Consider the following 22,340-nt stretch of genomic DNA (forward strand, 5'->3'; position numbering starts at 1 on the left):
CTTAAAAAATTTTATTGAGGAAAATTTTGTATTTAGGAATTTTCCAAGAAAGACTTGGCTTTATTAGCTGATTTCTTCTTCTTTGATTTGCATTTAATTTTCTAATGTTCTTTCTTTGTGTTAACAAAGAAAGAGAAGACCACCTTTAACACAACTTTAAGACTCAATAAATAATGATATATATACCCCGAATCCTAGAGGGAAAGGGCATGCACTACCATGCCGACAACGACTTCACTCAAGTTTATATGTTTCTTTTTGGACACTAAAGACTTAACTTAAGCTTACAAACAAGAGTATATATATATACAAAAGTAAATTAAAAATGGATTTGTAAGTATAAGTCAAAATGTGTAAGGCTGACACATATTTAGGATGCAATTTGGGATAAGTTAAAGGAAGAACAGCATTAATTTGATTCTCAACATTCCGATTTGTAACATTTGTCATTTCATTAATTTTTCAATAATCTAAAGCGGCATGTGGTTGATGGTATTCAAATATTTATTATTTTGATAATTTATCTTTTATTATTAATATTATTTTATAAATAAAATTATGTATATTCACTTTTGATATATAATTCATGTACACAGTTAATATGTTCTTATGAAACAATACTCAATCATATTATGACACATCATCTGTATATATGAATTTTACACCAAAAGTTGATACACATAGAATTACTCTTACTTTAATTTGTTTAGTTTATTAAATAATAAGAAATTTCGGTAATCTTCTAATATAAAAGTTAATCTAGTATTTACAAAAAAAGAAAAAGTAATCTGATTATTATTTTTATCTTAAGTATTAAAAAATTACTAAGGTAATCTTGATTTTGTTATAACTCTATTTTTATTATTTTTATGACAAAAATACTACAATTTTCAATTAATATAACAAATAACATTATAAATATTTTAGAATAATTATACCAAAGACATATAAAACAATATTTTTGTATTCTTTTATTACATCTAATTAAATACAATAATTATTTATACTTATTAATTTTTATCAAATATAATAATAATTTAGACCCAAATCAAACATAGTAATTTTCTAAGTAATATATCTTTGCGATAATTTTTCATTTTTGTTACCCGAACCAAATGTACTCTAAAAATAACCTCATAAATTCTCATTGACACAAGTGGAGGTAAGTGTCAAGTTTTGAAATTTTAGGGTATAGGCTAACGCTAATACAGAAAAGGACTCATGCACCCTGCCACGGATCTTTATGGAAAAAGAAGCCTTAGCCTTAGACAAGTGGTAAAATGAAACAAATATAGAAACTGATTATAAGAATATTTCCACGTGAGTAATGCTAAATTACATTCAAGTCAAAGTATTTTCAATTTCAAGCACTCTAGCACATCAATTATAAAGAAGATCTAATCCTAATAATCAGATCAGAACAAAGACTTTTTCACATAGAGAATTCTAAAAGAGATAAAGCATTAATGTTCGATTGATTCTAGCTAATTTTTCTAAGTCCATAGGCTAGGAAATATTTCCTCTGATGAATCCGGCTGCTCGAGGGGACCATCGAAGTAATAATTTGTACTCGAAATGTGGGTTAAAATTGGATCATAGGATGCATTTGACTGTTTTTGTTGCTCATCCATCACTTCAAAGTCCATGTTTTGTCTAAAGTAAAAAGGTTCACCAATGAAATCGAGCTGCATGCCTGTTGAACTGCTGACTTCAGAATATGGTTCACAAAAATTTTCTAGCTCTAATAGTTGGGGTTGTTTCAGTTCTTCATCAACAAAATCAAGCTGCATCACCATTATTGAACTGCTTCCTTCAAAATCATCATTGCTTAACCTATAACCTTTTCTGGTATTCTCCAGCTCCTCTTTTACACTTGTCTTTCCTTTGTATTTGATCTTGCAAAGCCTCCATTCCTGAAGATATCACATATAGACTTCAATTTCAACTATAAGCTACAAGAATATACATATATGTGTTGTAAATTTATTGCAAAAGTCTTTTTGCATGATATTTACAACAAAATTAACTGATACTAAAAATATATAATAGATTTACAAAAATACTAAATATTAAATGAGTAATATTATGTATAGTTACTTTAAATATACAAACAGATAATATGATTGAGTGTTACTTTACTTTTAATTTAAAATCATCTAATTATACGATGTCACATATCAAATGTGCATCTATTTATATATTAAAAGTGGATATGTATAATTTTATTAATATTAAGTTTATAGCAAAAGTTTAAATTCTATGCTACAGATTAATTCTTCTGTCACATGAAATGTACATTTGTGTCAAATTACTTTCTGATGAAAAAAAAAAAAGAATGACAACTGGTACTGTTTTTTATATTGGCAAAAGGGTAAATTGAAACTTAAAACAAGTCAATAAAACTAATAAAAGAGAACAGAAAAAGAAATCAGGGCAGTAAAAGAGAATTTGATGTCATTGGTTAAAGTGTTTCAAATCTCAGCTGAAATTGAATAAGCAGTATGACAAGGACTATACGTTTATGAGTAAGAAAAGAATCAGAAAAGTGGTATACATTGAATACTTCTTTCTTTAGGGCTTTAGTTATTTGTGCATGGCAACGGACAGTTTTTGTTGTTTTAATTTATATATTTCAATGGAATGTTGTAATTTTTTTAATGTCAAAGCTTACACTAAACACCCTAAAGCTTCAGCTATGCAATCAAAAAGGAGAAGAATTCCTTATTTATTGCCCCAAATTTTCAAATCAAATTAAAGCTAGTTCAATCCAGGGGTTTCTTATAAGTTTAAAAAAAAAATAAAAGGTTATATATCTTTAGTATTTATGATTTAGTTAACTTTATATCAAAAGGTTTTCTGTGTATGGGAATGGGAAAATATGTAGTAAAGTATATAAAGTTGGTTTCGATGGGCTTTCGAATAGCTGTTTATGCCCAAGGTTGAGTAACAGGATTGGGAAAGAAAAAGACTAGGAAAAGGATTTCAAAAGTTAAATATTATAAAACTGTAGCTTTCTTAAAAGGTGTATGATGCAAAGAAGTGAGTCTTTTAGTGTAAGATTCAAAAGAAACACAAAGCAAAACAAATTTACATATAACAAAATCAAGAGCCACAAGAAAATTAATAAAGGGATTAAGAAAAATTATATATTCATTAAATCACAAACCGTTGTGTTGGAGTCAAGGCTATATTCATGCATAATCCAATTAGTCTTGAAGGCATTTTTGCGCTTTCTTTCAATATCTGTAAATCTGAGAAATGTTAGAGGTCTCTTGTAGCCCACCACACGGTTATTAGCATAAATTTTCTTCACATGGCCGGTGGCTCTCCACCATCCTCGACCCGAAACTTCCCTGGAATCAGTCTCCCTCATGTAATAGCAATATCTCTCATTATTTGATAACACCACCTTGTGATCCCCTGTATATATAAAAAAAAAAGTTTTTTAATAAATAAATACATTTATTAACAGAAAAACAACGGATTCTTGACAAAGAGCTGAAAACAACTTAAACTCATCCTACCAATAGAAGGATAGTGCAAGCACAAACTAAGTACAAACGAGGCCTGCACACCAAAATGAGTCCTTGACAAAGTAGTTGTGATAAAAAGTTTGATTTGATATAATAAAAACTATTCGATAAATTGATATAAATTGTAAAAGTCAATATAAGTTAATTCAAGATAATGTCTCCATTTTCTAATTCACTATTTATTTTCACATGGATATCTCTTCAAACACACACTAGCATACACAAGCTTTCTTCTAAGATGAACAAAATAAAATAAAATAAAATAAAAATCGATACAGAATTTGAGATTATAAGTGGGGCAGCTGTGCATGCAAGTGCAAATTCATATATAGAAGGTGAACATAAGATAAAAGAGAAGAAAGAAGAAGAAATTGGCTTTAAACGCAGAGAGAATGGAAAAAGAGAAAGGAAAATTTGAGATTCATAATAAAGAAGAGAGAAGCAATAGGAACCCACATTCAAGATCTTGGGGATCAAGCTCATGCACATTTCTTTCAACAATGAAATGGTCATGGAGAGACATTTCTTGGCCAGAGACTTTCCTTTGAAGAATTTCAACGAGTTCTTCATCAGTGGGATTGAATCTGAAGCCAGTTGGTATCATCATCATCATCTTTAACTATTGGTTGAATTAAATTAATATATTCTTCTGCAAACAAACTGTCGACTGATAAATGACAAAACCTAGAAGCCTTAATTAAAAAAGAAAACGACGACGCAGGCAAATTAGTGCTGCTATGAAAGTGGACAGCTGAGCTTTGGCTTCAGGTACAGACATTGATAGTGAACTTCTGAAAGAGCTGGATGTATGGTGAGACTTTATATCATTGAAAATAATACTAATTAATTGATCAGTAGCCATTGGAACTCACAACAATAAAAAGGATATGCTAGGGTTAGGGCACCAAACCACCCGTTGAGTTTTATGGGCTAGCCTAAATTTATTTAGTTTTTTTTTTTTCCTTTTTCTATTTTATTCTTTAAATAAACAATTGGAGTCTTGGATCAATATCCAAGGGCTATACTATGAGCAGGCATTGCTGGCTTATTCCACAACAATTATCGCTTTATACTTTGTTTCAGATTTTCCTTCAGTGAATGAGTGCAGTTACAATTTTTTCTTTTAAATGATAAAAAAAGAAAAACCAATTCTATATTGGTTGTACGAAACTTCCTTGGATCATGCATCCGAAGCTCAAATAATAATAATAATAATAATAAAAGGTTTAGACTATTTAGTCATGGCTTTTTGGGGAGTTTACCCATTAAAAATTAATTTTCGTTAACTTTTCCTAATAATTTAGAAATATTTAATCTTTAGAAACAAAGGGATGATACAATCTAGGTCAAACTTAATAATGTTTAACTTAATATTGTTCAAATCTAAAAAAGTTAACTTAAAATTAATAAGTTAAGAATAAACTCAATTTAAAAATAATTTAATTTTAAATTCAATTCGTTTGATTCGAACTTAAATTTGAGTTAAAATAGCTAAGATATAATTTAGGGATAAATTTACCAATTTGGAGGTTCTACCAAAAACTTAAACTTTATAACCATTTAGGTGTTTACTAGAAGATAGAAACTAATGAACAAAAAATCAAAATAAGATTGATGTTATTAATATTGATAATATTAATTGGAAGAGAATTAAGGAAAATATTAATTTTATTATAAGATGGATAGAATTAAGACTAAATAAGAAAAGATAAGATTAATTTAAATTATTTAAATGTCAAATGTTCAATAAAATTGATGTTGTTGTAACATGCTTATCCATATATTTATAAAATATCAATGATAATAGAAAGATAATTTTTAAGCCTAATTCTTGATGGTATTAGAGCTCTAGCCTAACATCATTCTTTTTTATCTATTTTGATTCTTGTCTTCTATTTATCTATGGCAACTGAAACTACAATCACAAATGGTACTTCTAGATCTTTTGTCTCTACAAATAATTTTTCCTTTCCATCTCCAAATGTTTCTCAACAACTTTCAATCAAACTCAATTCATGTAATTATCTTTTAAGGGAAATACAACTTTTACCTTTGCTAAAAGGCTATGATCTAATCCACCATATTGATGGTTCTCAAGAGAGTCCTCCTATCAATCTATTAGATTGAGATCCTAATCCTATGTATTCACTTTGGTTTAGAGAAGATCAAATTGTTTTGAGCTAGCTGATTGCATTAGTTTCAAAAAGCTTATTTACCCAAATTGTTAGAGCATAAACCACATATTCTACTTGGACCAAATTAGCAATGACTTATGCCTCTAGCTTATGAACACAAGTTTGACATCTCAAAGGAGTATTGCACAAACTTTCTATGGGGAATGACTCAATTGCTACCTATATGGAACGTGCTAAAAGCATCGCTGGTCAATTAACTACAATAAATAGCATTGTCAATAATAATGATTTAGTTAGGGTAATTCTTAAAGGCTTGGGTACAACCTATCTCTCCTTTGTACGTGTTGTGGAAGTGCGTTGAACCAATTTCCTATGATGACTTATATGACTTACTTTTAAGTGAAGAATTACAATTAAAAAATGATGGTTCTACTATGTTAGAGGTTGTTCAGCCAACTAGATACTAAGAAAATCATTAATCATCATTCTCTTCATCTAGAAGTTCTGGTCGAAATTCTCAAAGGGCGGAAGAGATAGTGGATATAATTATACTTGTGATAATCATAATTTTGCTTGTTCTTGTAATTTTGCAATCAATGAATATTTGAGTCATGATTGTGGAGCACAAAATTTTTCATTCAATTCTTCTTCCATTATGAATGAAAATTCGATCAAATGTCATAATTACCAAGGATTTAGGCATATTGCTCATACATGCACTAGCCCAAAATTTTCAATAGCTTCATGTCTAAGTCTCTTTGAGTTTGTGTCCAATTTAGCCTTAATTGTCAATTCTACTCACTCTCATTCTTGGATTGTTGATTCGGAAGTGAATCATCATCTCACAAAAATTTGGAAAATCTACATGTATATATTGATTATCAAGGCACTAATGAGATCACAGTTGACAATTGTAAAAAATTCCAATCTCTCACATTGGCCCTTCTACAATTTTATTGAATAATAATTTCTTTCTTCTTAACGATACCTTGTATGCACCATGCATGTTCCAAAATCAACATCAAATTTTGTCTTTACTCCTCCATCATTTATCATTTCAAAGTTTTGCGTCACCATGATATTTCTTATTCTAACAATAATGTTTCTAGTTTGTTTCATGTTTGTCAAGTTAGCAAGTCTCATAAATTGCCCTTTTATGATTCTAGTTTTTGTGCTACAAAACCATTGGAATTAATTTATTTAGATGTTTAGAGTCATTCACATGTTCCTTCTTTTGTAGGTCATCATTATTATGTAATCTTTTTTTTTTTTTATAATTATAGAAAATATCGTTGGATTTATTTTTTTCAATATAAGTTTAAAGTGTTTGATGTCTTCATTCAATTTTGGAAATTGGTGGAAATGTTTTGTTTTTTCAATAAAATCATTTTAGGCTAGCTAGGACAGTGAATTTAGAGTCTTATCTTCATATCTTAAGGAAAATGGAATTATTCAAAGAATTTCTTACCCACACACGCTTGAACAAAATGGATGTAAAGGGCGTAAATATAAATATATAGTTGTAATTTCTAGAGCTTTAATACATAATGCTTTTATTCCTACAAAAATTGGCATAAAGTGTTTGAGCATGTGTTTTATTTGATTAATTGGATTCCTATTAATCATTCTCATAAACTTTCTCCTTATGAGGTCTTTTTAAATATCAAGCCAAATTATAATGATCTTAAAATTTTTTAATGTCTATGTTATCCTTGGCTAAAACCATATTCAAAAAATAAATTTGTTTGTCATTCCAAAACTTATTTTTTTCTTGGTCATTGTAAAGAGCATAAGGGATACAAATGTCTTGATTTTTGGTACTAATTGTTTATTTATTTCTCATCAAGTGGTTTTTGATGAGCAAATGTTTCCATTTGCTGTAAAGAATTTTGGTTCCACTCCAATCAATAATTCCAGTACACATTCAAATAGAACAATTATGGTTTTAAATTCTCTAACAGTTCAAAACTTTATACCACCACATAATGGGCCTAATATTTTAGGCATCACTCCTCAATCAAACTCGATTCCAACAAGTCCCAACCAAATCAATTAACTTCAAACTCCTCCTTACCTCAACCCATATCTACTTCAAGTCTTGGTTTACCACTAGTTGTAGAATTATCTAAACATTTCGATTCAACCACAACCACCACAAATTTAACTTTTCATAGCCAACCAAAACCCATTATATGATTACCCGAATTCAGATAGGAAAATTAAAGTGAAAATAGTTTTTTGTTGAGTCTTCTTGTATCTTAACACCAACATCTTTCACCTAAGAACAAAAATTTATTAAGTAGTGTGAAACAATGTAAAAGAATATCAATGCATTAATATGCAATGGTACTAAGCAACTAGTGCCTCACAATAATCAACAAAATGTAATTGGATGCAAGTGGTTGTATAGAATTTAGCAAAAAGTGGATAAGACTATTGATGGGTACAAAGCTCATTTGGTGGCAAAAGGGTTTCATGAACACCCTAGAATAGACTTTTCTGATATTTTTTCACTGGTAATGAAACCAACTATAATCAAAATAATTTAAAGTCTTCATGTTTCTCTTGGTTGGGATGTAAAATAGTTGCATGTCAATAATGTTTTTTTACATGGAAATTTTGAGAAAGATGTATTCATGACTTAACCACTAGATTTTGTTGATACAAACAATCTTGATTTTGTTTGCTATTCGAAGAAATCTCTATACGATTTAAAACAAACACCACAATGATGGCATAATTGTCTTGCTAATGCTTTTGTTCACAATGATTTTATTCAATCTTGCATGGATTCATTGCTTTTCTTTTATAAGAAAAATTGTGTTCTTATATTTTGGTTGATTTATGTGGACAATATATTTCTTACAGGCAACAATAATCAAACTTTGCAAAATTTAACATTTACTTTAGGTTGAGAGTTTCATCTTAAAGACATGGGGAGATAGGCTTAATGACACAAGAATGGCTTATACCGTAGTATTGTGCAGACTTGGATAGTTAACTCAATCCAAGTATATTCAAGGCTTGTTATACAAGGCAAACATGCATGAAACTAATGCGGTTAACACTCTTATGAGCACAAGTGAATCTTTAACCTTAAAAAATGTCATTCTTTTTCCTAATGCCACTCTATATTGTAGTATTGTTTGAGGATTACAAGACCTATCATTAACTCGACCAAATATATCCTTTGCAATCAATAAAACCAGTCAATTCATGCATTCACCAAATGACAAATATTGGCAAGTTGTCAAAAGGACACTTTGTTATCTAAGGGTTACTATTTTTCATGTCTTATTTAGAAATAAGTCCAATTTTGATTATATCAGTGCTTATTTAGATTATAATTTGACAAACAATATAGATGATAGAAAATCAACAACTAGTTATATGGTTTATCTTGGTGCTAATTTAGTCTCATAATCGAGTAAAAAGCAAAGAGCAATTTCAAAGTCATCTACAAAGGTAAAATATAAGGCATTTGTAACTGCTAAATCTAAAATCACATAGGTATAAAATCTGTTGCATGAACTTGGTTATAAAGTTAAATATCCAAAGTTATGGTGTGACAATCTTATATTTCACATAAGGATGAAACGTCTAGAAGTCGATGTCCGTTTTGTAAGTGACAAGGCCTTTCAAAAGCAACTACAAGTTCTTCAACTTTTTACAATAGACCAAATCGCTAATGTGCTCACAAAGATTTTGTCAAAGAATCAATTTAATTACTTGAAAGACAATTAGAGAATTTTTTACAAACATAACTCAATTTAAGGGGGATTAATAAGGATATAATCAAGATAAAATTAATGTTATTAATTGTATATAGCATTAATTGAGAGAGAATTATGGAAAAAATTAATTTTATTAATGTTGATGGATAAGATGGTATAAGGGTTTTTTGTTAATAGAAAACATGTGTAGTTTAATGAAACGGTATGGATTGGGAATAAGTGTTGTCGTTTTAGTTACAAGTGTTATAGCCACAAAAGGTTGGTTCATTCATATGATAGAAAGAACAATGTTGTTAATCTTCCTCTTCTATTAAACTGAAAACCAAGGTCACCGAAATTACTGTTTTATTGATTTTTGATCAAATTGTGTGTAAGCAAATGCTTGTAGATTCTTTCTAATAAGACTATGGGTGTAGATCTATCTCAATTTGAAAAGACAACCTAATATTGTAATTGTTAGATATTTTAAAAAATCTGAATGAAACCATGTTTTGCATGTTCTTAAAAGTATTTGTTTTTGGAGATTTTGGTTTCTTTTTCTATTTCTTGGTATCCTTCAAGTTTTTAATGGTGTATGTTAGGATTTTGAGATTACCAGATACCTATAAAGTAACAAAATAGATAACAAAAATTTTTAATCAAATAACTGAGTGCTCAAAACCCCAAACCAAGATCACATTATTAGGAGTAATCTACATGAACATATAATAAACATCTATAAGGTGTTTATAGAATTCAATATCTATATTGATGCTCCTCTAAAACTTTACATGGCTATTGAATGTGTTATCCAACCCATAAATGAGGTGGTGCCTTGGTATCCCTATTAAACATGAATTTGGAGAGGCTTTATTATGCATGATAGGCAATTAGGACTCTATGGATAGTGTATTTGTATATATCATGCATGGCAACTAGGGTTTGCAATGAACACCACTAAATTCTAAAATTGTATCTCTTTAAATAGAAAACACCATACACGGTTATGCATTTATCACATATATGGTTGTGCGTCTTCACTAAATGAGAATGATCATTCGTGCCACACGTTCAGTCGTTATTGGTTCAATAAAAATCAAATCAGGCTAATTCAATGCTATTGGATAAGCTCGATTCATCCCAAAATCCATGTTCATCCATATAGATTAGGATTATCACCAAATAACTCAATGCCTCAATGTAACACCCTCTCGAAAAGTATTGCCCTTCAAAGGAAAATTTTACCAAATTGCCTATTTTTAGCATGTATTTAATTTAAAACAAGTAATAAATTCATTTAATAGCTGAATAAAATCTCATTTATTAAAATTTGCAAAATTACTAACATACCATTGTGAAATTAAATTGGAAGCATTTAAAGGATGTTAAATCATGAAATGTAAGCTAAAAATCAAAACATGTGTAGTCTGATACGTAAATGAAATCTGAATAAAATAAAAACTAAAAAAGACAGAATTGTCCTCTCTGCTTTATACCCATAAACTGTCGCTTGTCTCACAGCCATCACGATCACCTACACCTTCACATATGAAATTAGGGAAATTAGTGGTGAAACACTCAGTAAGGAGGGAACTAAATAGATAACTTTATCAAAATACCTAAAAAGCCTTTAAACTCAACTCATGCTAACTCTATCATTTGGAGTTGACATTAAACTCCTATGTGGATGATAACGACTCCTTTGAATTTTTATCTAGTGTAACTATACTAAACTCAATGGAAGTATCTAAATAAAAAAACTATAACTGAAGTTGTATACTAGGCCGATCAGTCTAGATCAAATAAAGAGATTTGGCACCTTGATTATATGAACTATTTTTCTATTTTACTACACCAATTGCATTTTAACTAGGTTCTACTATGAGCATGCACCTTACTGTGGGTCTGATATCCTACTACAAATGATGTAGTAATTATATACTCACGGTGCCCCTTGTAACGATCTTATGATGTCTAGCATACATGCATCTCAAACCTTAACTAACTCTAGCTCACTCTCACTTTTACCTAGTAACTATATCTCGTACCATTTTATAACTTAACTCTTAGGTACCTAAGGTATTACTGCGTACCTAAGGTCTCTTTATTGTTACTTAAGATGACCTTTAATTCTTTAGCCTAGTTCCCTTATGCTTTTCTTTAAGCTACCCTAAATACATGGGCGTGTACCTATAGACATACGAGGGTGTGTCTCTCTGATATACTCACACATGACCACTTCCTCATGGATTTTCCTCGTGTGCTCTTATTCATCGATACACAAGCATGTATATAAACTAACACAGGTGTGTGTCCCCTTAAATAGTTATTTTACTTTCCTTTGCTATCCTTTTCCTAATTACATTACTTCTCAAGGGTACTTTGGTCATTTTTCTCCATACACAATCATACATAAACCATATGCGGGAAGTCTATGTGTCATAGTTGACCACCATTTGGTCAGTGATGTCCATCAATCTTAAGATCGCTAGAAAACCCATCCCAAATTCTAGAGATTGCTTACACAGGCATGTGTCCTATACTGCATAGGGATGGCAATTTGGGCCCGACTTTAGGGGCCCTGACCTTCCCCGACCCTAACGGGGAAGGGATTCCCCGATAAAAAAGGGGAAAGGGGCGGGGATGGGGACAAAAAAAATCTCCGTAATCGGGGACAGGGATACATGTGTCCCCGCCCCACCCCGCCCCTCCCCTCCCCTCCCCATCCCCTCCCTACCCCCTAAATCTAATATATTAATATAATAATTTCTAAACTATTAAGTTTTAGAAATTTTTACATTATGATTTATTAAAACTATAACTTTAATTTTACTAATTTTTGAATTATCAATTATTAGCTTTTACTAATTTCTAAACTATTAATCTAATATATTAAAAAAAACCTAGAATTTCATTATCATAAAATGTAAATGCACCAAATTAATTTTATTTCAACTTCAAAATTTAGTTAGTCAATCCACTAGGTTTTACACACAAAAAATAATAAATTATAAACTTAATAAAATCAATTGAAGTGAATGAAAGGAGTTAAATTTAATGTTATTATAAAATTACTCTAAATCACATACATGAAGAGTTACTAATGAAGAGATTGATTATTGTATATTGTTAGATTTTATGAAAATTTTATATTTGAACTAAAATAACAAAGAATATTTTATAGCTCTTGTAGCAAGTGATATTTTGGAAAAATATGATTTATTTTATTTATTGAAATATATAAAAGAATTAAAATTTATATTTATGGGTATGGGGAGGGGATTTTTCCCCGCGGGGACGGGGCGGGGATGGGGAGGGGATTTTTCCCTGCGGGGACGGGGAGGAGATGGGGAGGGGATTTTCCTTCGCGGGGAGAGGACGAGGATTATTTTTTATCCCTGCAACGGGGACGGGACGGGGACGGGGATTAATATCCCCTACGGGGATGGGGACGGGGATTGATATCCCCTCCCCGCCCCTCCCCATTGCCATCCCTAATACTGCATAGTCATGTATCGATTCTAGAACTCGAAAGAGCTAACCTTAAATCACACCTAAATGGTCTCTACACGGTTCCTTCAACTTAAAGCATGCCAACTACTTTTCTTGTCTATTCATAATGCTTTTCTAATGCCCAATTAACTCAAACCAAGAATTATCACATTACAAATCCAAATATATAGCAAGGTAGATCATTAATGGCATCAACACAAGGGAATACTCATAGCAACATCTAAATTGCCAAATCATTGAAATATCTCTTCTCTAATCAACCATATTGGCATAACACACATATTATTATGGCAGACCATAATCATCAAATAATAGGGTTTGGTCATTCTATATTTATCATGTACCCAATCAATTATCAAACTATAATTATGGACAACAATTCATCACATGCTTAAAAATCATTAGAATTGTCTCAACATGGATAACATCACATAACAAGTCCTACTTACCTCAATTCATAAAAACAAACACGCATAAGTAGGCTTCCTTCTCTTTTCCTTTCTCCTCACCACAACGGCAGAGCTAAGCCATCAAAGATGTTACATAATCGTTAGATGGTCAGATTCTCTCACTTACTCAAAATTCAAGGATTTTGTGCTATTAAGGATTATGAAATTGTAATCCTAAAAACGTAGTGATGTGTCAAATATAAACTAACAACGTGTTACACACACACGAACTTGTGCTCAAGGTACTCGGTCATGTGTCATTTAATTTTGAATTCAGATGGAATCAATGTTATTTGGTTGACATGACATGACACACGGGTATGGGCTTTCCATACATGATTGTATGTCATCCACAACTCACATTTTGACCTTTAAAACCTACTGATATATGTAAAAAGACTATTTTACCCTTAAGATATACCTATAGGCGTTACACTCAAAGTCTAGATCAACTCTTATATTTGTGTTACCAATGAGCTCTCTATCAAATCGGTAGTGCCTAAATTCTGGAGAAATCTAGACATAGACTAAGACTGGCCTCTAGTTAGGCATGATGACCATACCACTGATAAAGTGTTAGCAAACTATTCTTGACTTTGTCAACTACATGATTACATACAATTTGATCATTTCGTTAATTGATTTCTCTCAAGGCTAAGATACTTATGTGTACCTATCTTAGTGACTCCTTGATATGAACTAATATACATCAATAACTGAATGACTTAGATCAAGCTATGTCCTAATCCCACTATAGTCATAGATTTGAGTAGTTATTATGTCTTTTAGTATTTTCATGTGAGATATCACCTCTCATGCTCAGTAAGTAATAAATCTTTTGTTGATCAACTATAGTGTCCATATAGATCATAATATGACTGATCACTATCTTTATGACACATTTTTTACAGTGGCATGTTTGATAATGACAAACTATACCAATCCTCATACGAGATGGTCTACTAACCTCAAGTCTAATAACTACATGTATTATGAAGTTAGAGGATTTATTCTCATAGACACAAGATCAAACATCCGTTTGAAAATCCTTTTGTCATATTTATTTGATGAGTACATATACAACGTTCCCTATATATTGCATAAAACTATCAGCCAACAACTTCCATAGGAAAGAAATGTCACCACCTCATTGTGAGGTCTTTTAACACTATCAGAATCCTATCATTATTACTCGTGCCCTTGATCATAGTAATGTCAAAATTATAGACATTTCTAGAAGGGAAAAAGACTATTTTCCACTTAAATTTTAGCCTAATCTCAAACCCACACCCACGGGAGATAAAAAACTCAAACTCCCACCATAACCAAACTTTTGTTAATTTTTTGTGTTAAAGGAAGACGTAAAATAGTTATTTTACTGTTTATATTAAAAAATTATAAAGTTTATTACTCTTCCTCAAAGGTTTTAGAAACTAACATTTCACCTTTACCAAAAGCTTTCAAACTTTGACAAGTAACATTTTCACCCCTAAACCTAGAGTTTTCATATTTTTTCAAACTCAGTCACCCTGCATAACTTTCAAAAACAACAATTTCACCTCTACTCTTCAACTTCATCTTTCGATGTCGTCTCTGGCCTTCTTCTTCTCCTAGTGTGATAGTAGTAGTGTGATGAAAAGATTTCCATCTCTTCGTTATATAGTGCAATGCGATGATGAAGGATGACGAAGCGTCATTCTTCTAAATTTGGACAATGGTTCGTCATCCAAATTTAAGCAACAAAAGGTCGTCCTTTATAGCCAGAGATAGGAGATCGGTGGAAAGTGTCAGTCATTGGTGTTGGTCAAAGAAAGAAGCAAACCCTAGGGATGATTCTAAACTTTTCAAGCTTTTAAGACAGGTTGAGGTGTTAGTTTTTAAAACCTGAAGGGGGAAATGATAAAAATTTTAAAGTTTTAAAGTTTATAGATAAAATGATGATTTTACCCCTATCTCTAACTAAAAATTTGGATAGCAGTTTAACCATAGGTGAGAGTTTGAGCTTTTTATCTCTCGTAGGTGTGAGTTTGAGATTGGGCTAAAATTTGGGTGGGAAATAGTCTTTTTTCCTTTCTAGAATGACCATCATTTGTGTCATAGGATTCTTACAATCAGCTATCTAATCTCCTTTTCATGATTCTACCATTCTATGAACATATTACTCTTACCAACACATTATGCTTCACATTAATACACATGAATAACAAAAAACCTTTCATTACTAAATGAATAAATTACATAGTTACAAATGTCAAAAGCGATTGACTTTAGAGCACTACCTTAACAATTAGACCTTTGACTAGCATCAATGACTAATTTTTTGCTTTGTCTAACTCCTTAACTACTCCAAAGAGAGTATTTAGCTTAGGACTATAGCGAAACTATGTCACACATTTTTGAACTAATTTTTTATATCAATTCTATAGGCACTAACTCTAAAATTGACTAAAGAGAATTTTTGTTATTGGAGAGCTCAAGTACTTTTAACTATGGGAGCACACAATCTTGAAGATCACTTAACCAGAGTCTTGCAATGTCCTTCGTCATTTGTTGTTGTGCAAAGTGACTCGTGTACTTCCATTAAGTAACCAAATCCTCAATTCTTGTTTGGAAAGATATGACAAACTATTAATGTGTTGGCTTCTTGCATCTATTTTTAATTCCATGTTTAACCATGTCATTATGTGTGTAAACTCTAGTGAGGTGTGGAGTGTTTTAGAGAATTATTTTGTAATAGAGTCGAAGGCTAGAGTAATGAAGCTTATGAGCACTCTTCAAAATTTGAAAAAAAGGTTTACTAAGTGTGCATGAGTATATGAGAATGATGAAGGAGATGGTTGAGGCTGCAGGAGCAAGTGGTCAACATGTATCAGAAAAGGAGTTACTTAATTACATAATTGATGGACTTGTATTTAGTTTTGATTTTGCAATAGGACATGTAAGTTCTAAATTAGATTCCTTAATTGACCACATAACATTGGTGAAGGCCAAGTTTATCCTGCAAAAACATGAACAAAGGATTTATAGAAATGCTTATTGCTTTATGAATGTACATGACAGTTCTGCCAATATGGCCACTAGGTTTACAGAGAAGAAGCATGATATTTGGGGACCAAAAGTTGATAATATTTCAAATAATATGAGTCTATTCCATGCAATCAACACATCTGTAAGGTCAAAGTGGTTGCAAAATACTAGAGAAGTTGGTGTTGATAATGTGCAAAATTATCAAACTAGAGGTAGGGGTAAGGTGTTCTAATAATCCAAAGTAGTGTGCCAATTATGCAATAAGAGCGTGAACATAATTCTACCATTGGTTCGAATGTATGTAGTGTTCAGAAGTGTATCTGATGACTGGTATGGTGGAGTCAGTATGCTTAAGTCAAGACATGATTCTAAAGATTTTGCTTTAACGGAGGATGTTAAGCATATTGATGAACAGAGTTAGTGGACGATACTAAGATCAAAGGGAAAGAAAACCGCAAGGAGTGTTTTTGTTAATCAAAAGCACGTATAGTTTAATGAAATGGTGCAGATTGGGAATAAACATAATATTGTCATTTTAGTTAGTGCTGTAACCAAAAAAGGTTGGTTCTTTCATTCCATAGTTAGAATAACTCTTCCTCTTCGGCTAAACCGTACGTAATCAAATGCTTGCAAATTCTTTCTAATAAGATTGAGAGTATAGATCTATCTCAAAATATGAATGAAATAAAAATGAAAAAAATGCATAAAAGAGCGAGCCTTTTGCACATAATTCGAAACCATGGTTTAATCTTATAAAAGATCACTGAGATAGGTTTTATTTTCATAGCAGAAGTCATACTAAAATGAGAATTTTCTTTTCACGTGTTTCTTTAACAATCCAGCGGTAGGGCTGGGGGACCTTCCATTCTGAAAGTGGTTATCGTGATAAACAAAGTTCTGTTCATGCATTGTCTTTATTCTACCAAATTTTGTCTTCAATCAATTATAAAGTAGCTGAAATCAAAAAGATTCCCTCTACGTGTATACAAACAATTCTTCTCCTTCTGCTGCTTCAACCTTTGAAAATTTCAATAAATTTGCAAAATTTTGGCAGTATCCTTTCCTACCAATACTATACCGATCAAAAAATTTCAATAAATTTGAAAACATAAATAGATAAACATTTAGATATATTATTATGTAACTGAATATTATTTTATCTTTAATTCAAAACTATTCAATTATATAATGACATATATTAAATATGTATCTATTTGTGTATTCAAAATAGATACAAATAATTTTATTAATCCTTTATTTAAGATGCATAGTACTGTAAATAAATTTTTTCATCAAGCTCAAATGCTCGATAGAACGTTATGAAAAATTTTGCTGTGTTTTTATTAATTAAGAATCAATATTATTTTAAATTTAGATACCATAATGAGAATATTATTGAAAATATTCTAATTTTAAGATTTTAAAGATGTGCCTATATTTACAATGGGCATCAGGAGAACTTTTGTAGGATGAATATAACCTTAGATTGAAGAAAACAATAATATAATTGCATATCATTTTTTAATAATAATAATTACAATAATAATAAGATGAAGAGGACCTTTAGGGGTTTTTTGGATTCATTTTTGGAAAGTGTTTTCTTATTTTCACTTTCAATAAAAAAAGGTCAAAATAGGCATTTAAAAGAGGCATTTCGAGAAAGAACAGTACTCCATTTTCTCTTTTAACAAGAGAAGGCCTAAAAGCCGGGAAAGTAGCTAGATTCATATTTTTTATATTCTGAAGGCCAAAGGATTTATTCCCATACGAGGATTCCTCTTTTTTTTGAGTTCTCACTATTTATTTTTTAAAAATTTAAATATTTATTTATCTATTAAATTTTATCATTAGAGTTAAGATAAAAATATTATTTAGCTAAAATATTTAAAAAAATTAAAAGTTTATCATATTTTTTTCTTTAGTTTAAAGACGAAGAAAATAGATCTTCGCCTCTTAGACAAAAACAACGATTCGTCTTTATTTGAGATGAAGACGTTTCGACAAAGACGATTTCATCTTCGTTGGCAGGGGAGAGTGATAGCCAGGGGAGAAAGAGAGAGGGAAAGAGAAGCCGAGAGGTAGAGAAATTTTGGGCAAAGTTGTCGACTGGAACCAAGGTTGTCACCAGAAAAAGGAAAGAAAAATTCTTGGGGGAAATGGTCACAATTCAAACCTTGGGTGGAGGAAATTATTAGATTTTTAAACTAAAGAAGAAAATATGATAAATTTTTAATTGTTTTAATATTTTTGTTAAATGACAATTTTACCCTTAACCTTAACAACAAAATTTAACAGATGAGTGGATATTTAGATTTTTTAAAAGATAAAAGATGATAACTTGAGAAAAGAGTAATCTTTATGTGGGAATAAGTACTTTGGCCTATCCTATTTCCATAAACTTAGTAAGCTTTAGAAAATAATAATTTAGAATAGGCCAAAGACTATTTGCCACCCAAGTGTAGATGCATTCTCAAAGTTATACCCGCGAGATTTGAAAAGTCCAAAGTTTTACTCATCCGTTTAAAATCTCAGTTAGGGTTAGTGGTAAAAATGTTATTTAACATTTACCCTCTTAGTTTGAAAATCTCATAATTTTCCCCATCCAAAATTTGAAAAATCAACATTTCTCTCATAGGGTTTGCAAATCGTCATCGAAGACGGCAAACTTTGCTGTCTTTGACCGTATTAGTTCTCCCTCCTGACTTATTTCTCCTTGCTGATCAAATCTTAATCACCAACAAAACAAATTTTCTCCAATGAAGATGAAATCATCTTCGTCAGAGTGTCTTTATCTCATATGAAGATGATTTTGTCTTCAATCAAGACGAAGATGATCGTCAAAGGTCTCAAACGATCACGTTGTCTTCATCTGAGATCTCTGATGGTTATTTTCATCAGAGACAAAAACACTCCAACAAAGACTATTTTGTTTTCGTTGAAGGAAATTCATTTCATCGATGGTTGGGATTTGATCAGTAGGGAGAGATAAGTCAGGAGGGAAAGCCAATGAGGCCAAAAATGGCCGTCTTCAATGACAATTTGCAAACCCTAAAGGAGAAATGTTGATTTTTCAAAGTTTGGAGGGGGGGGGGGGGGGGGGGGGGGGGAATTGTGAGATTTTTAAACTGAGAGAGGAAATGTAATAAAACTTTAGTTTTTAAAATGTTTTTTTATTAAATAACGTTTTACCCTTAATCCTAACTAAGATTTTAAAATGATGAGTGAAATTTTGGGTTTTTCCAACCCTACGAGTATAATTTTGAAAACGTATCTAAACTTGGGTGGGAAATAGTCCTTTGGCCTTTAGAATATAATATCAACTGCATTATTAATTTCAAGAATAAAAAATAACAAATTCTATCATATAATTGTTTTTCAAATACATTTTGCTAAAGAATATTGGCTAGTTGTAAGATATTTGGTGAATTGAGATTGAGATTTATTAATTAATTGATTGATTAAGTGATTAATTGATTGGTGATAGATACACCTTGATTTTAAGAAATTCATTCCTATACATTGATTGTAAAATTAAATTACAAATCATCAAATGAAAAGTGAAATATTTTATCTCATTTTATGAGGATGTCAAAGTCGTTCTATGAAGTTATACATGTTATTTTTCAATCATGCATTGTTGAGCAGGAGATACTAACCTATATTCGTGGCAAGACGAAGTCACCTGCAGATTCAGAAGACAAATACAAGTGGCATGCTGAAAATAAAAATGTAAACAAATGGCTATCAGTGTCCATGAGTCCCGAAATTGGTTTCTTGCAATTACCCACCAACTATGAAATTTTGAGTGCTTTGTCAAATGTCTTGAATCAAAAGGTCCAAGCATATTTTTCTTGTCTTGAATCAAAAGGTCCGAGCAAAATGGAAAATCTCTCTTAGAATATTGTGAAAAGGTGGTCTTGAAGGATCTCGATGACATTACAACGTATGAAAAGTTCATAGAGAGAATTTATGCAAAGAAATAGTTCCAAATTCGAAAGTGTGCTACACTTCGGTTAAAAGGCACTGCATCCAGTAACTTTGAATGGGGAATCTTAAAACTCTTAACACTACAGTCATAGTGGCTTGAAATCGTAATGGCGCTGATAAATCCACCTATAAATCCACATACTAAAAATCATTGCTTTAACCATTTGGGCTACTTGAAATGGTGGGATGATAATCTAAAAAGGATTTCATGATAATCGTAGTTGTAGTGACTGAAATAAAGATCAAGGATGATGTTACTGGAAAGGCCTTAGTTTTTGTAGCAACTCCAATTAATAGACGTAAGGTTTTAAATAAATCTATATCTATTTTTAATAGTCCCTGGATAATTGATTCTAATGTTACAAATCATATAACATGTGATGCTAGAAAGATCCCTTTCCTTAAACCATCGTCACAAAAAATTATTTCCGTTGTCTATGGTAACACAACCTCTCAGTTATTGGGGAAGAATCTGTAACCTTTTTTGACTCTATGAATTTTGATTCTATTTTGGTTGACCTGTCTTTATATTATAGCTTTTTCTCTTTTTAGTTTCCTAAATAAATAAAAATTATGTTGTGTTGTAATGTTTCAGTCTGCCATTGGTGTGCTTAAGGATATCTAAACAAAATAGACGATTAGGTTTTGGTGTTAGGCAAGAGAAGCTGTATTACTTGAACTTGATGTTAAAAAGTTTTGGCAAACTATGATAAGCTTTACAATGGATGACTTCGAGAGGGAGAAGAAGAACATATGAAATTTGGTTATGACATCGACAGTTGGGCTATGCTTCCTTTGGTTATTCAAAGAAATTATTTCATAGTTTGTTTAGAAAATGTGATGCTTCTAGTTTACGCTGTGATATTTATGATATGGCTAAGAGCCATTGTGTTTCCATTTTGTTAATTTTTAATAAAAATCTAACCCCTTTTATACTTATACATTTTGATGTCCAGTCCCAACTTAGTGTGAATCATGTTAGGTTGATACTTTTATTGAAAACTATACTAAGATGACATAATTATGCTTGATGACGTCCAAAGTTTAAGTGAAGTTGTTGTTTCAAAAATTTCACAAAATGATTGGAGCTCAATACAATGCAAAGACACAAGTTCTCTATAGTGACAATGGTAGGGAATATCATAGTTTTGATGCTAAGCAATACTAAAAAAAAATTGACACTTGTTAGAAGTTGTTCAATCTTCATTAATAGAAGGTTATATGTCATTATCCTATTAGGGAGAAGCACTCAACTTTGTGAAATATTTAATTAATCAATTACTTACCAACTCATATGACTTTTAGACACCACTTCAAGTTCTCAATGATGTAGGTATTGAACCAATAGATCTAAATTTACCTCCTTTTGTGTTTTGGTTGTGTAGCATTTGTATAACTACATAAACTTTAGCAAAGTATGTTAACTTCTCAAAATTATGATACCTATTTCTTTAATATGATGTACATAAGAAATATATACGAAAATTGTCATCTTTTAACTCAATGAATGTTTATAACGATAAATTTGATCTTTCATGACAATTCAATATATTTTTCCTCTAGGCCTAAACTTTCAAAAGAGTTTATAAGGTAGATGAATTGCTTAAAATTAGTAACAAAGATATAGGCAACTTGAAAAGAAATAGTATAAAATTGGACTCTAGTAGTGATGGCTAACACCAATCAATAAGGATGTGGGTGATTTGAATTTGAGTGGTATAACTTTGGATCAAACCAATTTACAATGATTTCATCTGAGTTAGAATCATTGAGTTACAATTCTTAAAAAAAAAAAAAAAAAAAGCCTACAATGAATTTAAATCTTTGAGTTCCAATGAATTATATAAATTTAAAATTCTGTATTGATTATACTAGAATAAAATTCTTTTCACTCGTTGATATAAATAAATCATACTAAACCATATGATAATAAAATTATGTGTATAAATAATGAAATATCATTATATAATTGAATAATTTTAA

At 30.9% G+C, this 22,340-nt stretch overlaps 1 protein-coding gene across 1 annotated transcript; it reads right to left on the reverse strand.

Moving 5' to 3' along the window:
• Positions 1–1,276: 1,276 nt before the first annotated feature.
• LOC123221849 (NAC domain-containing protein 83-like) lies at positions 1,277–4,320 on the reverse strand. Its single transcript, XM_044644785.1, has 3 exons — positions 3,990–4,320; positions 3,167–3,420; positions 1,277–1,913 (listed from the first exon to the last, which is right to left on the reverse strand). Exons 1-3 carry the CDS (start codon positions 4,144–4,146, stop codon positions 1,494–1,496), a joined length of 831 nt encoding a protein of 276 aa, XP_044500720.1. The 5' UTR covers positions 4,147–4,320; the 3' UTR covers positions 1,277–1,493.
• Between the last annotated feature and the right edge of the window lie 18,020 nt (positions 4,321–22,340).

This window comes from Mangifera indica, chromosome 7 (assembly GCF_011075055.1).
Source record: "Mangifera indica cultivar Alphonso chromosome 7, CATAS_Mindica_2.1, whole genome shotgun sequence".
Taxonomy (NCBI): Eukaryota; Viridiplantae; Streptophyta; class Magnoliopsida; order Sapindales; family Anacardiaceae; genus Mangifera; species Mangifera indica.